The following is a 19,064-nucleotide window of genomic DNA, read 5'->3' as shown; positions in this document are numbered from 1 at the left end:
AACGAATTTCTTCTAGTAACCATGTGTTTGTTTTGTTTTTCCTCTCGTACAAATATGACAATTGTGCCAACATTATACATCAGACGTGTTTGCTGCTGTTCGGAAACTCCATGACAGCTGAATGTGGCTCGATGTTTCTGAGTTTGCATGTTAGGGTGGCAGCCTTTTTATTCATGGATGTATATTTAGCAGACAGTGGGCGGAACAAAACATTACGTACCGTCCAGACGTGTGACGTTTCATTCACGTCTTGCGTCAACTCAAAATCGAAGTAGATTTCTCCAGGCGTACACTCTTTATTTTCTGCATTGCAATAAACATTTTGTACATACATTCTTTAACATGGCCTGTTTGAAACCACGGAGCTTGCCACCGTAAAGGAATATCCTACAGGAATACCTCGTATGGGATCGAAATCTACGCTTCTTTCAGCTAAGCTAACGTTATTGCATCTATTAGCAAAACTTGCTAGCTAAGAAGCTAGCGCTAGCACTTAGCTATCCCTATCGTCGAGCTAGCTATGCATTAGCACTTTAGCCTAGCTCGCTAACCAGTGACAACTGACAAAGGTAAACAGCAAACCCTTTTGAGTCTGATTATGGCTAACCACAACTCACATAACTTTCTAGTCAACTGCCTACAAGCTGCTGTCGATAAAAGCTGCGTTTTTACGTCCCTGTTCGCACCGTTAAGATTGAAGTACGAAACGGAGAACAGGGGCAGTAACAGAGCTAACGAAAAGACAACGAAACAAATCCCAAATCCCTCATTATTTATTTGGGAGACCAAAGTGGTGATGGGGGCAAACGAAGCTTCCTAAAGTACTGAATCACTATGAAGCTATTCTGTGTTAAAAATGGTTTCGAAGCATTTGATACAGACAAGAATGGCGACACCTGCTGGAAAAAACCCTTTGTATTGCATTTCTAAATCGATGGATTAAATCTGAAACCATGGTCAAACAGTTGGGTTTGTAGTGATTTGCTGCTTTCATTACTGTTATTTTGTCTAGCAAAGCATGCTTTACTAGATGGGTCACTTTAAAACTGAATTTACAGCTAAATACTGAGGCAGACTGACAAGAACATCCCGTATTCGAGACTAGCGCGACACCCCTTTTACAGACTTTACGAGGCCTCGTTTGGGGTTGTCACGTGATTTTTGGCGTGGTAAAATGAGCCATCAAAACATCTTGTTGTAATTCTTCTGCTTTGAAGGCTTTTTATTGTGTCGAGTGGTCTGTTTCGAGGGAAACATCACTGGGCCATGCTAACTCTGGCTAACCGCTATCTAATGCTAGGCTGCCGGACTACGCTGAAGTTAGCTTCCCATTCAGTAGTTAAGGGACAAGTAACTTAGATTGCTGAGCGACCTATTAGCTTTTTGCATCTCTGACAGTTGTGAAAGCGTGTTAGACATGTAGGGCGAAGCCCCAATGCGGTCTAAATCATTTACGCTTAGTTTGTGAAAATGCAAAAGAGGAAGATTTAACTGCCCCCCCGTTGACCAGATTAGACTAGGTCCAGATCAAAAAGCCATATACTTTAGACAGATCAAACCTGGCTGGACTAGATCATTCCAGAGAGGCTAAATACTATTTAAAACACAGTTTCAGATTTGTAACACCCATAGTTGAACTGGACCTAGTCCTAATGTGGTCAACATGTGAAAAAAACAGTGATAACGTCCCTTTTTGCACGTTTTAAATGAAATGCAGCCTGTCATGCATTTTCACAACTTGAATAAAAGTTCTACAAATGTAAAAGTGGGTTTCAGAAAGCGTTAAGGCTTTAGGTTGAATGTCTAACACGTTTTTACAACAGTGAGAGGTGCAAAAAGCCGAGGATAGGTAGCAAAGCAAACTAAGTTACTTTTCCCTTAAGTCTCCCCTTAACTGTTGAATGATAAGCTAACTTCAGCGTTGTGGCCGCCGTGATTAATATTAGTCAGTGCCAACTTAATAAACCTTGCAGTCTGTTGACCTGAGTTCATACAAGGAAACTCAGATTTGTCCTTAAATCAAAATTGTAGCCCACAATGTTCAGGCGCTACCGTTTAGTGTTGGTTAGCTTTGGCAGCATATTACCTTGCTGGTCAGTGATAATGGATAGTGGATAATCAGTGAATTATTGCTCACTGACAGCTCTTACTCTTTGGAGCAGCCTATTTTTGTGTGTCTCTGAGCATTAATGACCCTGACTCTTATCTTTTGGATAACATCTTTGGTACACCTGTTGTGAATGACCTGCACCTTTATCATTATGATACAACAAAAGTCCTTTATGATGTGATAAAGTTTATTAATAACAGCTCAACTCAAATAACGCCCTACAGTCACTGTTTTAACTGAGATATTTTGGGATATTTCTTATACATATTGAGTCAATTTTGAATGGAAAAGTTCTTAAATTACAATCTTATGTCATATCCCTTATCACTGTCATTGCTTGCATACCGTAAAAGCTTGAAGTTGCTTGTTTGTCCTATATTGGCTGTGTGTGATAAAATATCTTATTTATAGGCTATTATTCCGCCTATCTTCACTGTAAAACCAGTGTGTCACTCACTGAATCTGATGATCCATCTCCATTATTTAAAGGTCAAGTATGGAGGATTTAGGGGGTTATATTGGCAGAGATGGAACATGATATTCCCACCTATGTTTTCATTATTTTATAATCGCCCGAAACTAAGTATTGTTGTGTTTTTGTTACCTTAGAATGAGCTGTCTGTGTTTACATATGGAAGTGGTCCTCGCCCATGAAGTCTGCCATGCTCTTATAAAAAAATCAAACACTGGCTCAAGACAGGGCCATTTGCTTTTTCACATCACCACTATACACACTTGACTCAGAGGATACGTTTCAGTTTGTTCATTAGATTCCACCAAATCCTACACACTGGACATATAAGATTTTTTAAGGACCCATTCGGACTGTTATGTGTGGCCTTGGGGCAGAAAAAAGATATGTGACCATGCCACTGTCTAAAATCACAGGGGGACTACAACTGTTGTATACAAATAAATAGATGGACTTAATCTTGGTTAAGATTTTAAAATTGAAGTAGACATTGGCTAAATTGTCATCTAAGATTTTTCTCTTTCTCTGTTTGTTAATTTAATAGGCAGCAGATGATGTGATCCGGAACATGCCAGAGTGAAAATCAAAGCTTTTCCTGTTTGTGTCATTACAAATTACAATTGACACACTTTCTGCCTCATATAAAAAGACATCTTCCCGATAATCCGCACGGCATCTGTGTCTGCTGTTGCTTCTGCACCTGAACCATGTGAGGGCCCCTCGGTCCAGTCTGAGGGGATCCCAGGACTGTTGCAAATACAACCCCGCTGTGCGGGGTGAGACTGATCCTGTCTGTGTCTGCGAGAGCAGTCTTTCCAGTACCCCCTCCCCTTCCACACATTCCTGTTCTCCTTACCGAGGAGACACGCCATGATGTTCCGAGACCAGGTAGGTATCCTCACAGATTGGTTCAAGGGCTGGAATGAGTGTGAACAGACGGTGGCACTGTTGTCCCTCCTGAAGAGGGTGTCCCGCACCCAGGCTCGCTTCTTGCACATCTGCCTTGAACACTGGCTGGCAGACTGCACAGAGATCCACATCCTAGAAGCTGAGGCCAACAATGCAGGTAGCTGAGAGTTTTTTTTTATCATATGATATCAGTTGTCTGATTATGAAGCACTATTTGTTCTTTCTTCTCCAAACACTGAAGAAAGCCTGTATTAAACTAGTAATAAAAGATTAATTGCGGTTGAAATTCTCTGTTTGCCCTTTGTCATTAGCAATTGTCAGCCAGTGGCATCAGGAGCCAAAAGAGAAGGTTGTGTCCTTGCTGCTGTCCCACCTGCCTCTGCTGCAGCCACGCAACAGCGAGGCCAAATGTGAGTACATGAAGCTGCTGCAGAAGGTGTTGAGTCACACTATTGAGAGTAGCCTGTTTGTGGAAGAAAGCAGGCAGCTGCTGTCCTACGCGCTCATCCACCCTGCCACCACACTGGATGACCGCACCTCTCTGGCCATGTGGCTAAACCACCTGGAAGAGCACCTATCTAGTGGCTACGCACCCCGGGCTCCATCTAGCCCCTACCACCCACGGCAAGGCTCAGATGAATGGCCCAGCTCTGCTGAAGCTCTGGACCCCGGCCACGCCTGGCACGACAAGTCCCCCTCATCTAGCACGTCTCCAGCAGGCCAGAACGGACACATGCCTTTCCCAGGCGGGATGTCCTCTCCCATCAACAGCAATAACACAGGTAATGTTTTTCTTTCTCCTCATTTTTCGAGTTGAAAAAAACATGAGGAAATAGGTTTGAGGAGGCATTGAAACCATTGTAGACATTAGGCTTGGGCAGTATCTATTTTTTCATACCTTTTTGGAATTTCACTGGGGTACGGCATATGATGGTCTCAGCACGGCGCTTAAACCCCACCCCACCACCGACCAGCAAGTTCGCTACGGACTGCAGGCTGTCTTGCCCTTTTCAGTCGACTCATTACACAATACACTCATGCAATGTCAACAAAAGGTAATATTCTTACACCCATTTTCCCGATTAAAAAAAGAAACGCAACCATACACCTTCTGAATTCATGTTTTTCTCTATGAAACCAAGAGGTTCCATGTCGCGGAAGCTGTTGTTTTTTTTGTTTTTTTTTCTGGCTGACAGCGTGAGCACCACTGCTCAACTGCTGCACTTCAGAGTAACAGAGAACAGTTTCAATGTCTTTATCCGTCACAGACATGATGAAATAAAAAATATCTGCTTTACTTAATATTTCCTGTTTCTGTTTCAAAATAAAAGCCCTCTGACAATGTTTCTTTCTACAGAATCTCAATTGTATTGTCAAATAATTGTAGGACAATGTTATTGAGGTGCAGTAGATTTCATGGCTTCATAAATGAGTGGAGTATGTGCTTTTAATTGTGTAAATGCAGTAGTTATTACAGTATGCAGCTCTACAGCAGCGCTGCAACAAGACACTGCCCATGCATGCAGTGTGACCTGGGCGTAACTTCTGGGAAACGTGATGCGTACTGCATACAAAACATCCTCAATTCAGCCTCTCCAGTATGAAGTTAACACAAAGATGATGTTCTGTATGTTTAAGGTATTTAAAAGAACACAGTCAGGATTTCTAAGTTCCCTGGTATACTGTGCCGCTGTGATACTGCTCATGCCTAGTAGACATCTCTTATATTGTTCATAGAGTGTTATTTAATTTCTTTCATGGGAATTCCCAAGAATAACTGCTGTTCCTCATGTATTAATTGTTTCCTTTGCCAGGTCTGGGTGGGCAGATGCAGCCCAGCCCTCTGAAGAAGTCCATGTCCGTTATTCCCTCCAGTCCCCAGGCTTGTGGCTCTGAGTGGGTTAGCCAGGATGACGTAGGAGGCCGGCAGAACTTCATTCTAACAGACCACGCACCCCTTTCACCTCAGAGCAGCGTAGCCTCCTCAGGCAGCGAGCAGACTGAAGAACAGGGCTCCGCTCGAAACACCTTTCAGGAGGATGGCAGTGGCATGAAAGGTCAGAGTTTACTACCGAACTGAGCCAAGGGCGCTTGCAGCATTTTGCTCTGGTAAAAGCCGCACACAGCCAACAGCTGTGGTGATATAAGCCAAAATGTGACTTCACTTTCTTTTTCCCTCGGTATATTTGTTCTAGATGTCCCTGCATGGTTGAAGAGTCTCCGCCTTCATAAATATGCATCACTTTTCTCCCAGATGACCTATGAGGAGATGATGATTCTCACAGAGCACCACCTGGAGTCGCAGGTTTTTAAGCCTCCTTATACACACACACACACACACACACACAAACACACTCACACACTGGAGCTGGGCTTTGATTACTCCACCCTCCTTATCAATTGTGAACATTACTGTCCTCAAACCTGATGATACATCAACTCTCAATGAGGCATGAAATTAACCGATGCACCCTACAGTTACATTGAGCCAGTCAGACATACAAATGGTGCGATTTTGCCTCTGCCCCTTGGCTTTAATGAAACAAATGGTGATTAGCTTTGTTATTTAGTGAGTGTATAAATTGCACAGTGTTGCCACAAGAAATGACTTGCTTGCTATCTCACTGCATCTTGTTTTTTGCTCTCTCTCCTTTTTAGAACGTCACTAAAGGAGCGCGGCATAAGATCGCCTTGAGTATCCAGAAACTTAGAGAGAGGCAGAGTGTGCTCAAGTCTTTAGAAAAGGTAACCCAGATGGGACGATGTTGTTCTTGCAATGCTATAACATCGGCAACAGTGTTTTGTCTTAATGAGTTTTCACTTGTACTGATCAAAAATGCACTTGAGTGTGTACTTGCTGGATGATCATGTGACACTTGATTTAGTTTCATCCAGAAATTTCCATTCTGCACAGAAACAGACACAGGGGAGGACTGATTGGAATCTGTACTCTGAGAAGTTTATATAGCATAAACTGATGTAATCATCTCATGGCAGGATATTTTGGAAGGTGGGAACCTGCGTAACGCTCTTCAAGAGCTGCAGCAGATCATCATTACACCCATCAAGGCCTACAGCCCACCCAGTGCATCACAAATTGCCCTGGACACAGCCAACGCCCCGGACGCAGCCAATTCCCCTTCAGAAGCCCCAAAAACAGGAGCAGACAAAGAGCCGGCCTCAGAGGGCTTCCAGTCCCACAACCCACCTCCCTGCGATGGAGACTCCTCAGCCACACCCATCTCAGACGGCGACATTGCTGGACAGTTCACCCGTGTTATGGGTAAAGGTAGGACTAAGATGTTTTTTTACCAGATTTTAATTGATTACATGTAGACTAAAGAGGTAATATTGAATAGTCCTCATCGGAAGTGCTCTTTTAACTTTGTTAACACACACACACACACACACACACACACATAAGACTCAGTCAACTAGGGCTGTTACAATACCAGAATTTGAAACTTTGATACTTGATCCTAAACACTTACTTAATCTTAAACACACAAAAATAGAAAGAAAAAAAATAAATAACCTGCTCATAGTGCTGGTCCAGAAAAAGTCAGTGAACAAACACCTGCAGTCAAGTGTTGCTGAAGAGAGCGTAACAGCCAGGGGTTTGGGACCAGTTGATTGTCTTCCCTGTTGTAATCTCTGCCAGACGTAAGCTGGAAGGAGATCATGAGTTTGGTCGTGAGTATGTGCATCCGTCTGTCCACAGCTCTTCTCAGTGACTATTGGAGCAATTAGCCTCACATTTTGTTTGCACATTTATAAGTCTATGCTCAAGGATCTCTCCTTGTTGCAGTGATTGACAATAGTTGAAAAATCTGTTTTATAGACTGTTTTATCTAAAAAGCTAAAAACAACAAGCCTTACCTAATCCATTGCAGCGTTGACTGCCTAGTGGAGGTCTACTGTGTGCAATAGATTCATAGGTGCAACCATCGGTTGAAAGACTGATTGTAGATTTTTATTTTTATTTTTTTATATAGTTTTGGTAATTTTCGATATTATCAAATTTACAACAGAGATTCTATCATTTTAAACACTCAGGTCTGTGAAATCACTGCATGCAAAGTTCTCCGTGAGTTTTCCTCAGCAGCATGTTGTGACTTGCAGTGTAAATAATCGATCTGTCGATTCATTCAGTTCAGATCAGATTAGACTGATGGATGAGAGCAGCAGCTACTGCGAGTGAATACAAATCTCTAGACCCAGACGAATGAACGGTTAATGAAGGGTTTCAATGCGCCTGATGCTCCACTGCTTCATCTATGCCCAGAGTATGCTCTGCACTCTGAGATTGTGACGCAGTGAATAACCAAACAGTATATATATTCTCATAGTGCTCCTAATGAACGGTCAAGCTCTAAAAATAGAAAATCTATTTATAGCAGCAGATGTTTTGATAATGGCAGGCCGCTACAGATGAATGAATGTTTGGGGAACCCTGCCTATAATTAGCAGTATAACAAAATACTGTAATAAAACTATGAAAGCATTTTATGACCACGAAAGCATTCAACAGAAAACACACTTACTAAATTAGATTAAAATTATTATCCATATCCACCTTTCCTCATATCCAGAGACCTACAGGTATCCATCACATCTCTCCAAATGTGCTTAATGGACATGAATATAAACCCTGGCTTCTTTTTGTTTCAGTGTGCACCCAGCTGCTGGTGTCAAGGCCAGATGAGGAGAATATCAGCTGTTACCTTCAGCTCATTGAGAAGTGTCTGACACATGAGGTGGGAATTTGAGGTCATTTTTATATTGTTGTAAATGCACCCAATGGTAATATAACAACACCAGAAATAAAAAAAGAGTAGAAAATACTGAAAATACCACATAGACAATTTTATATTAAATGGTAGTAATATACAATCTATAGTTCTTTTTTTGTTTCAAAAGAGGAATAAAACTTGTCCTTTTCCTTGAAAAATCACAAATTCCACAAGCATCTGCTGAAGTCCTGTTCATGCTCTTTGAAATTCTGGCCTTTTTTTTGTCTTCTGTCTTTCTCTGTGTGTCAGGCTTTCACAGAAACTCACAAGAAAAGGCTGGTCTCCTGGAAGCAGCAGGTCCTCAAACTGCTCCGCCTGTTCCCTCGGAAAGCTATGCTGGACATGCCTGTGTACCGACAAAAAGGGTGAGACTCTGCTGGCCTCCTTTACCTTTGATCTCCCTCTACAGCAGGGGAGATGTCAGACCAGCTGAATGTTACATTCTCCCTGCACTCACCCCTACTGTCTAACTTTTACTTTGATTCTTTTTTCCTTTTGTCTTTCACTCTCTCTTTACCATTCAAATACCGTTTCATATGAAGTAGCTTCAACAGTTCTCTTAACTCCGATTGATTTCTGATGTTTGATCCTTTTTGTTTGTGTTTTTTTTACTCCAGCTGGACCTATGGGTCCAACTCCCTCCCCACAGCAGGCTCTGTGAGTGGAGTTGTAGGGCGGCGGGGACAAAGGCAGTTCCAGATGACTCCTCGTGGACTCCCAGCCGGGCGCATCGGTCTTCTGAGTCCTGGTGGGATCGGGGGAGCGTCTCCACGCCACACACTCACTAATCCTGCTATGGCAGGACAGGGTAGACAAGTCAGTATTACTGTCCATGGATGAGCTTTTTTTACACCAGTTTATGACACATGTAGCCTACCTTAAAGGTCCAGTGTGTAGGATTTAGGGGAATATATAGGCAGAAATTGAATAATATAATAAGTATGTTTTCTTTAGTGTATAATCATCTGAGAAATAAGAATTACCGTGTTTTTGTTCCCTTAGAATGAGCTGTTCATATCTACATAGGGAGCAGGTCCTTGTACATGCCATGTTGCACAGCCAGTGGTCAAACCAAACACTGGCCCTAGATAAGGCTATTAGTGTTTTTGTGTTGGTCACCCTAGTTGGTAGCCCCGTAGTGACAAACTGCTTTATTTAGTGTTTTTACCAGTTTAAATCACTGGGTCCATTTGTTTTTAGACCTCTGCAGACTATTCGGCTCCTGGTAAAAACCGTCAGAACACTGAAGGAATTCTAACTGGGAGAAGTTTCAGCTGGTTGCAGTCTGCAATCCTCATTGCTAGATGTCACTAAATCCCCCTAAATTGTTTACACTGCTCCTTCCAATAGGGTTCCCACTGTCATGGAAAACCTGATTAAGTCGTGGAAGTTCACAAGCACATTTTCCAGGCCTGCGAAAATCATGGAATTAGTGAAAATTTTGGAAACGTGATGGAATTTTGTAGTGCGTTAAAGTGATCTTTTGTGGAAAACGTTCCACGTAATATAAAGCAATAGCAATATTTTTCTTTCTTTAGCTTTCAGAGTAATGTAGCTCTGTACATCAATGTGTGAGTGTTTTGTTCACCATCATCTTGTATGTTTCTTTATTTTCTCTGTGGTTCCATCTCTCCCTTCATGTATGCCCACTAGGTAAAATTATGTGTGAAGAGAGTTTAAATCTGATATGTTTGAAAAACACTGGGCAAGCGGGGCAAGACAAAAATGTATCATGGGTCTTTGAAAAGTTTTTGAAAATTTTGGAATTTTTTTTCTATGAAAATCTTTTAGAACCCTGTTTAAATTGTGGGCAAAATGGATCAGGTTTCACAACGATTATGTCATGTTATTTCTTTTGTTTGATGATATTTATTTTATTATTTTCAAGTCGAAAGAAAACTTCTTGTCTGCTAAAAGCAGACTACACAGCTAAAAGTAGTAACCTGACTTTGTATTTTGTGACTGAAGAATTTTTTGCACCCGTTTTTGGCACAAGAGTTTTACTTCAATATGTCCATTCACTATGTCTGAAGGTATTGAACAGCATGCGGTCATGCCTAAGGAGTCACACTAGGCCTTAGTAAACATTTGTTCTGAAAGGAAAACAAGTGAAAAAACAGGAGACTCTGGCAGTTTAATCAGTACACACAAGACAGTACGAGGGGTTAGGGATCACATTTTGATATGAATCGATTCATTATCATAGCTCCAAGAGTTTCTGTTTAATGACTTTTCCAAGAGATAAGCAAAGCATGTCAGCCTCCCAGGATGAGTGGCATCCGTTTAATGAGAACTTGTATCGTCCTCTATAGAACCTGTGGTTTGCCAACCCTGGGGGCAGTAACAGCATGCCAAGTCAGAGTCGCAGCTCTGTGCAGCGGACCCACTCACTCCCTGTCCACACTTCCCCACAAACCATGCTCATGTTCCAGCAGCAAGGTATTGTATGAGGTCAAGCCTCTTTTAATTTATTTTCATCTATCTCTTTCTCTATTTGCATTTTAATTGACTTTATTCGTTAACTAAAATCATCAGTTTTTCCACCGTTAATTGCCTGTTTGTTTCCCCATTTTGCTTATCTCAGTTTTAGTTTTCAGTAGAGTTTATTTGAGAGTGAACGTTGCAGATTAATAAATATACGTACATGGTATGAAAATGCCAGAATAAGCCAACATGCCGTTGTTCATCTGTAGTTCCTCGGCTAAGGTGTTAAAAGACTTCCAAAAATACAACAAGGCAAGCGGCATTTAGCAGTAAACTATCTCTCTTCTTGTACAATACACATCATTTTACGGTTGCCTTGTCTTGTTAGCCAGATGCCACACATGAGCTCTGCAAATTGATCTTTTTAATGATTCTGCTATTTTTCAGAGTAAACATAAGACGTTTCCATCACAGAGCATTCTGTTTGATAGCCAAAAAGTATAAAGTAAACAGATGTATGAACTCAGCAGTGCTGCACTTTACATGTTTACAGGAATGCACTTTAGCTTTTTCATACCGCTGTTAAAACCTCTATTCTTACCACAGGACTACTTCTGACAGAATGATTTTTTTTTTATTGCACCTTTGTCCGTAAGCCTTACTTCAGTTATGAGAGCTGACATGCCAAGCACCCAGACGACATGCAATATTCACCTTATATCTAGGTGTTTGTTGTTTGTTTTTAATACTATTTTTTGACATTTTGCCTTTTCTGAACAGGGCAGTGTATAAAGTATGACAGAAAACAAGATGAGAAACTAGGGTATGTGATGTAGCACCTGCTCTTGGCTGGAATTGAACAGGGATGTGCACCCCAACCTTGACGTTTGTTCCAATTTAAATAATACCGACAAAAACATAATACTTTTCTGCGTTCCTCATTTTTCATTTATACTTTGTTGTGCACGTACACAAATGGGTTGTTAGATCTTTTAGAAGTATTTCATAGTAATGTTTTTCTTTTTAAACAATCAATGACAAACATTCAATACAAATAATCTTATAAAACATCATTATAGAGATTGTGGTTACAGGACGATCAAGTCAAGTCAGATTTACTTACAGAGCACACTGTAAAACAAACACTGACCAAAGTGCTTCACAGGGACATCAAGTAAAACAGAGGCATGATCAAATAAAAACAGTCATTAACAGGAAAAGTGTGTAAAATTAACTATGAACTAAAGTTAACTATATCACAGTTTCCACATTTATTGTAACAAATAGAGAAATAACAGAAAACTAGACAAAAACTTGTGGAAGGAGTTTATTGGGATGATACTCCAGTAGCTTCCTTCTCCTCTATTCTATTAAAATAAGTGTTCCTCAGTAAAGACACTAAACAAAAGTATTGCAGCAGAGTTTAACTGTGCATTTTTCTCAGAACTGCTGTCCGGGCATCACACTGCACAGCTGAGTTTAAAGATCAGTCAAGGGTCAAACTTGACACCCAAATGGCCGTCACTGACCTGTGTACTGAGGTTTCGTTTTCCAGCTCACTCACACTCTGTCCCTCAGCTGACGTGTTATATATCATGTCTGCGTCTACTGGAGATAAATGGCAGTTTACGCCTGACATCAGATTACAGTTCAAGTGCATCTTGAGTGGTCACTTGTGGTCACGATAGTTTGTAAGCAAGTGAAATGTAAGCTGTGACACACGTTAAACACAAAACACACTCTTGATGTAAGTCCTGCAACTGTGGTACCTTACCTTAGTGATATAAGGTCTCACCTACTTATGTGTTCAGACATACTTTTATGACATACGTTTATGTCAGATCGCATCACGTTCACATGGTGAAATTTTTTTTTCCTCAGTTTGATCACACTGATTGTCATGTTGTTCATCGGTTCATGACTTGTTCCAGTAACTTTTCCACTGTGCAGGAAGTGTAACTAGCACTATTGTACTTTTTGAATGTGAGGAAAAAAGCAAGTAATTAATTCTTACAGATGTGCTGGTGTGCTGAAAATAGTGTGATTCTTTGTAGCTGTTAACCATTTCCAATTAATTTCACAGTCATCCGTTTTATTTTATTCAAAACAAAGGTAAACATAGCCTAAAGGTCCACTATAATAAGTGACTGTTTCGTAAAACTGTGTGCGTGTGCAATAATTGTCAGCTTGACAAGTCCAAAGTTGAATGAGTATGCAAACTCTAATAGGCATTAACAATTGACAGTTTAGATGATAAAGTCACATTCACCAATGCTTTTCACTTCCAGATGAAAAACTTGAACTTTTCTAATAACTAAATCGTAAAGTTAATTAATGATTAATTGTGTAGCCCTAGTACTGATAATGGAAACTGTTGTTTTCCGTGGACATTTTTTATGCGTGAGTGTAATAAAAATGACTTTTTGATAGCACTGACAGTAATGTCAACCTTGATCTTCCTGTCGACTGAAACTGTTTTCACCCATTTCCTCAGAATGCCAAGTTCCAGGTGCTGACCTGGAGATCAACCCCACGCTGGAGTCACTGTGCCTCAGTATGACAGAGCATGCCTTAGGGGGTAAGTGTCCTCAGCAGCTCCGCACTAAACAATGCCCGTGGCTGGCAAACCTCACGAAAATACCAACCAGATAGCACCTTATTATAACTAGACCATGAGAGAAAAAATAATGAGCAGTTTGCGTCCAACAGGAAAAGCAGTACATACTAATTTGTTCACACACAACTTCTCCTGTGCAAAGAGATGTGGAAACATCTGTTGACTTTTGTAATTCATATTTAATTAGTTATGTTTGTGTATTAATTTTTAATAACATAAATTATACAATATCATTAGTCATGTCACAGTTGGGGTCTTGCTTGCAGAGAGAGAAGACACAGACTTACCTCTGTGCATCGTATGGTGTACTTGAATGACAAAATTTGCATCATTATGTCAAACCAGTGTTAGAGTCAGTGGCTCTGCATAATTTGACTCCAAATATTCTGTGACTGATGTAGAGAGGTATCCCTGTTTTTTGTGAGTAAGATGGAATTCAGGGTATTTAAACTATTTTTCTTCCTTTCTTTTAAACAGAAACTGATATATTTTTGTGTCTGTGTGTACAATCAAAATGAAAGTAACACTGACCATGTTTCTACTCACAAAATCTTCCTGTTTTTCCCCTTATTCCAAAAAAAGACAATATAATCCTACTAAGCTGTTTACATGGCTAATGAAACTGAATATCACACTAATATTTCTGTTTACATGCAGCCGTGCATAGTCTGATTAACGTCATCTAACTTGTCGTTTAATACGTAAAATTGTGGAAAAGTTGAATGGCTTGAGCCGCTTGTGCCATTTTGCTTCTTTGCTTCAAAACAGGATTTTTTCAAGTTTTCCACTGCTGACAGAATTGTTCGACTATGCAAACACAGCCTCCCTCTTTCATTCCTTCAGGCACATTTTGAAAAGTTGGCGAAGCAATACTTGTGAACATAAAAAAAACTGTTTATATCCAAGTCTTTCATAATGTTTAAAAGTAGGTGTGTTTCTCCTTCTGACCTTAAGTGTGGGCTTTTCTCTTGGGCTACACCAGCGTTGCAAAACACTGTTAAGTTGGTTTGTATACAACGCAGCCATGAAAAAGCACAGAGCTGAGCTGTGTGCCGCAAACCTCAGTTGAGACACATTTACCAAACACGCTGTGTACATGTCCAAAGAATACTCCTAAAGCCAGAATGAATTCACAATATCCCACGTCTTATTGAAAAATGCTACATTCAGAAAAAGGCCTAATTTAGAATATCCACACAGAATACAGCGTTTACATGACCTGTATCAACTTCGGACTGTTGTCATATTGGGAGTAATAGTGGAATATTAGTGTGTATGTAAACACAGGGAATGAGTTTAGCTTTGTTTGGCTTAATTTTTGGATGTTGAAGATCAGATAGTAGGGACATACACATTTGAATTTATCCATGCACAGTCTAATTTCTGTACTGCTAGAATGCTGCATAACACAATTCCAGTGTTTCATAGTTCTTTTCACTCAAGACTGCTACGGCAATGAGTCCTTAAAACTCAGAAATGAGTTCATATTTCAGCAACCCTTGTTCCCTTGTCTCGAAGTCACTGGGTTTTTTGAATGGATTTTGAGTAGATGCCTGACTAAGGTCTACAACAGCGAGTGAATTTTGAAGCTTTTCAGTTGTCTTAACAAAAGTGGTTTATACCAAGTGACTGAGACTACAGAATGTCGTCGCGCTGAATAAAGAGTTACAGACGCGTTGTGGTGGAGACATGGAGGTCATGGCGACCGCAGCGTGGTTTGTTTAAAGCCTAAAGTTAGCTTTTTATTTCTGGGGATTGCATTTATGCTTTACAAGTCATAGAAATTGTGTTAACTTGTGAAGATTATCTTGCAGAACAAAATGTGTAAGTATCATAAGTATTTGTTTGCCACAGCTTTTTTTGTGTGCAATAATCCAAAATCCAATGGAAAAAAAAATCATATTGACTTTTTGAAGATGGAACCAGGGCGATGCTAACTTCCGCTTTGGCCTACAAAAAAAAACATCATTCCTGCAGCACTCTCTTTCACTATTAATGAAGAAATTACATTGACTACCCTTTTTGTTAATACACACATCCATGTCACATGAACAATTATATATTTTGGAAACAGCAGTCCCAAAGTAATTATGAGGATATTGTGTGTGTACTTTCTTTCAGCAGTGATGAGTGTAGCTGTGTTTTCCCAACATGTAGAGGGATAACCTGATATGTTAAGATCAATGGCCGACATACCGTAAAAACGCACTGCAATGGATGTAAAAAAATTCACGGACACATAAAAAGACATCGATAACTTTCTCTTCTCCTGGGAGAAAACAGAGAAAATGGCATAGAACTGCCCCTGTAAGGATGAAAAAAATGTATGGTGCAGTATATTTTATGATTGTAAATGTCTTGAAACGTATTTATTTCCAATCTCCTCCTCAGATGGAACAGACCGGACATCAACAATATGAAAAGAAGAAAGGAAAAAACACACTTCAGTTGAGGCCTGTTGAATTCCTCATCACCCAGCACAAAGATATACGTACGCTTCAGAAAACCAGGCAAAGCAGTCACTACAAAATGACAAAAAAACTGTGTATATGTTCTCTAATATTTTTGTACTTTATTATATACAACTAAGTTTATTAAAAATGGAATACAGATGATTATTATATTGCAGGACAGAGGAAAAGAAAATAAAAAAAACAAACTGCTCCGTGTCACCTGCAGGACTGTGACATGATGTGCAGAGGCTCAGTTTGCCGTGGTCTGAGAGAAAAACGGTGGATTGGTGCTGTCATAAAGGGGTTCTGCCCTATGAGTTACTCTTCTTTTCCTCCCGCCTTGGAGCAAGGCTTCTTTCCAGAACACACTGACAGCCCCTGCACCACAAAATGTGTAGACTGAGAAAATGTCCAGCCAGGAGTAAGGCACTTTCATGAAATGATCTTTGATATTAGCCACTAAACTGTAATTGGCCGTAGGGTACACTCACCGAGGTTCCACTTGTTGACAGGTATCAACACAAGGATACCAATGCGCTTCTTAGCCAACCTAATTGTTCTTTGAACAGTGCTAGTGAGGGCTGGTGTTGGTCGACAGCTTTCCTTGGTTCTTTTTTTTTTCCTCTCTAGAGGGCATGTTTTTGTGGCAGAGGAAAGAGAGAGAGAGAGGACCAAAAGGATTGAGGAAAAGCTCACCCTTAGATATTGTCTTGGCTGTTTTCCCCTGAACACATAGTCAAAGCAGAAGCGACTGTCCTCTTCCAAACGTACAAAGCCAAAGAGAAGAGTTGTGCGATTGTTAATTTGAGAAGGATATTGAAATGCAAGAGAATGATTTAATTTTTTTTTTTTTTTTTTTAAAAAGAATAGCAGTCCGAATAATTTATGCCAGCTGCAATTTGTCTCTGTTTTTTTATGCCCTACTACTTAATGATGATGAATCTCATTTTGTGCCGAGGAATCCCAACAGGGGTGAATAAGGGCTGGTGAGAGCTGATTTGATATTGAATTGATAAAAGCGAGGAGGGTAGAGTGTTTTCAATTTACACTCTAATGCTGGGTGAGAAAACTAAATGAAACCCATCTCAACCCTCTAGCCTTCTTATGATTGGCTCTGGAAAATGAATCTTGTTCATGTAATAAATGCTCCGAAGCGCGGCGCCTCACCCTCGCAGTGCCCTCTTTCCTCAAATGGCCAATGTGACGATTTGATGAATCATACTTTTCAAGGTGCTTGACGATGTCCATATTTTCTGTTTGTGTCTCGATGTGTTTTTCAGTCTCAGAACGCGAACATTATCATGTGGTATCAGTGTTGAATCAAAAACTTGTCTTATACGGCCTCTGTCTTTGAATGTGGCAGAGCGGAGGTGCATGTATGTGTAATATGGTCTTAACTTTTGGATCACTTTTGGTTGCATCATGAGGCAGGGATAAGAATTCACATTTTATTTCAGCAGAGCCATAGGAGGTCTGTCTAGTAAAGATGGTTATTTACAGATATCTTTTTCCAATTGTATTTTTTACTCTCCCTTGATATTGATAACTTATGCTTATTTTCTATAATCGCATGTTTTGCCACACTAATACAGCACTGTTGTAGATAGAGGACATGGTGGTTGATGGTGCCCTGAGTCGCCAACAGCTAGAGAGAGGAAATATTGCAACTAATGTTGTATGATTATACCGCCTAAATGTCACTGTTTACATCTCTCTGGGGTAATGCCCAATTCATGTTATGCGATGTCATGAATACTCCATTGTCTCACTATGTAACACATTAAAGAACTGACGCCTTCTCGCACATGAGCTGGCTGGGTAGAGCCTGAAAACAAAAGCCTTCTACCGCCTAATCCATGGAGTCTCACTAGGTTTGTTTTCCCCCCAACTGTATGAGGCATGTAACGCCTGCTTTTCTGGTCATGCAGTGATGACAGAGAGAAGAGCTTTTCCTGGCCTTGTGATTGAACTGTTAGCTGTCATGTCCTGATTCATGTGGTGCCTAAAATGCACAGCTCCAGCATCCTCAATATTTTGATTCAGTGGTCTTTAGTAGTATTCTAGTCATGGATTTCTTCAGAGCAGGCTCTTGGATAGATCTGACTTACTAAAAAGCATCACACACATGCCCGCAAAAGGACTCCAGTGAGTCCAGTTAACAATGCTGACAACTTTAAGACTCGGCTATCTTATTTTTAACTATTCAGTATACTGTATATCAATTGTGTTATGTTACAAATGGCTCAGATTATCCTTTTCATAGCCTCTGTAGCTTTGGACAGCCTACACGCTGCTGCAAATAGACACAGAGGTACAGTGCAGCAGATTTCTGCAAGGTGTCTGTGCATAATGAAGACGCAGCAGGGGATGACAATGCTTATCTGAGCCACAAATTATGTTATTATGAGTAAACAGAACACTAATAACAGGCCAAGGAATATGTTTACTCCGTGTTTACATTCCAGTGATGCATGAAAAGAGTTGGGAAATGCACTTCACAAGCTCAGCCTGGTGTATTTTTCACATACCAAGCATTCGCTAGGAGGTACAGAGCCTGTGTCATATGGAGACGTCTACCAAGTGGTCCCAAGATCATGTTAATGTCCCTGCCAGGCATAACTATTGAATTAATGCAGCCATCTATAGGCTACATTGCATATATTTGTCTTGTACAATTTATATTTAATTCAGAGGACTCCCCAGACATTTTCTAATATTTTATGAACCTTTTTGCATCCCATGCTTACTCTACCTTTTTACTGTCACTCATTATGTGTGAATGGTCTGAAGTGCAGCATCCATCGGATCATTGACAGTCCAAATAAAGAGGTTCAGTTCTTTTGCAACTTCACTTGTGGTTTGTGTTTGTGTCTGTTTACCAGGGTTCCCATAGTCATGGAAAATCTGGAAAAGTCATGGAATCACATTTTAAAGGCCTGGTAAATGAATGGAAATAGAACAACATCACGAAAACGTGTTGTGTATCAAAAATTAAATTACATTAATGTAACATAATGGGGAATTTATTTTTTATAGCTGACACTAACACAGCTTTAATATGTGTCACTGTGACAAAGTTTTTGTTGTTTTTCCTTATTTTTTCATCATGAAAGTTTTCTTATTTTCGCCCTGTGTTTTTTTCCCCTCCCTCATGTATACCTACTAGGCATTTCAAATAATTTTTAAGCACTTTTGGCTTATGGTGGCTTATGGCCATTCAACTTTAAATGGTGGTATCTTGATCTTTATCTTTATTTTAATTTATTCATTTGAGCTATTTTTTCTA

The 19,064-nt window shown here is 40.2% G+C and overlaps 1 protein-coding gene across 2 annotated transcripts; it reads left to right on the top strand.

Annotated features, from left to right (window-relative positions):
• The first annotated feature begins 247 nt into the window (after positions 1-247).
• samd4b (sterile alpha motif domain containing 4B) lies at positions 248-18,629 on the top strand. Of its 2 annotated transcripts, XM_042487268.2 has the most exons (13): positions 248-569; positions 3,127-3,648; positions 3,803-4,273; positions 5,306-5,548; positions 5,687-5,796; positions 6,150-6,236; positions 6,489-6,780; positions 8,163-8,248; positions 8,534-8,649; positions 8,902-9,100; positions 10,597-10,723; positions 13,203-13,286; positions 15,717-18,629. In XM_042487268.2, the coding sequence occupies exons 2-13, from the start codon at positions 3,453-3,455 to the stop codon at positions 15,743-15,745; spliced, it is 2,040 nt and encodes a 679-aa protein (XP_042343202.2). In that variant the 5' UTR covers positions 248-569; positions 3,127-3,452; the 3' UTR covers positions 15,746-18,629. The 2 variants fall into 2 exon arrangements, with proteins under 2 accessions (XP_042343202.2, XP_087935196.1); XM_088079070.1 differs by having other exon boundaries at positions 248-3,648.
• Positions 18,630-19,064: the final 435 nt, after the last annotated feature.

This window comes from Plectropomus leopardus, chromosome 6 (assembly GCF_026936395.1).
Source record: "Plectropomus leopardus strain MGB_pleo_1.0 chromosome 6, ASM2693639v1, whole genome shotgun sequence".
Lineage (NCBI taxonomy): Eukaryota > Metazoa > Chordata > Actinopteri > Perciformes > Serranidae > Plectropomus > Plectropomus leopardus.
Note: the sequence above shows the minus strand (reverse complement) of the source record. Positions and strands in the feature narration are given on the sequence as shown.

Bases quoted from the DNA above. Each gene is read 5' to 3' on its own strand.
- samd4b (XM_042487268.2), top strand. From the start codon at position 3,453: ATGATGTTCCGAGACCAGGTAGGTATCCTCACAGATTGGTTCAAGGGC. The intron at 3,649-3,802 runs GTAGCTGAGAGT...CTTTGTCATTAG, and splicing joins AGCTGAGGCCAACAATGCAG to CAATTGTCAGCCAGTGGCAT. The intron at 6,781-8,162 runs GTAGGACTAAGA...TTTTTGTTTCAG, and splicing joins CACCCGTGTTATGGGTAAAG to TGTGCACCCAGCTGCTGGTG.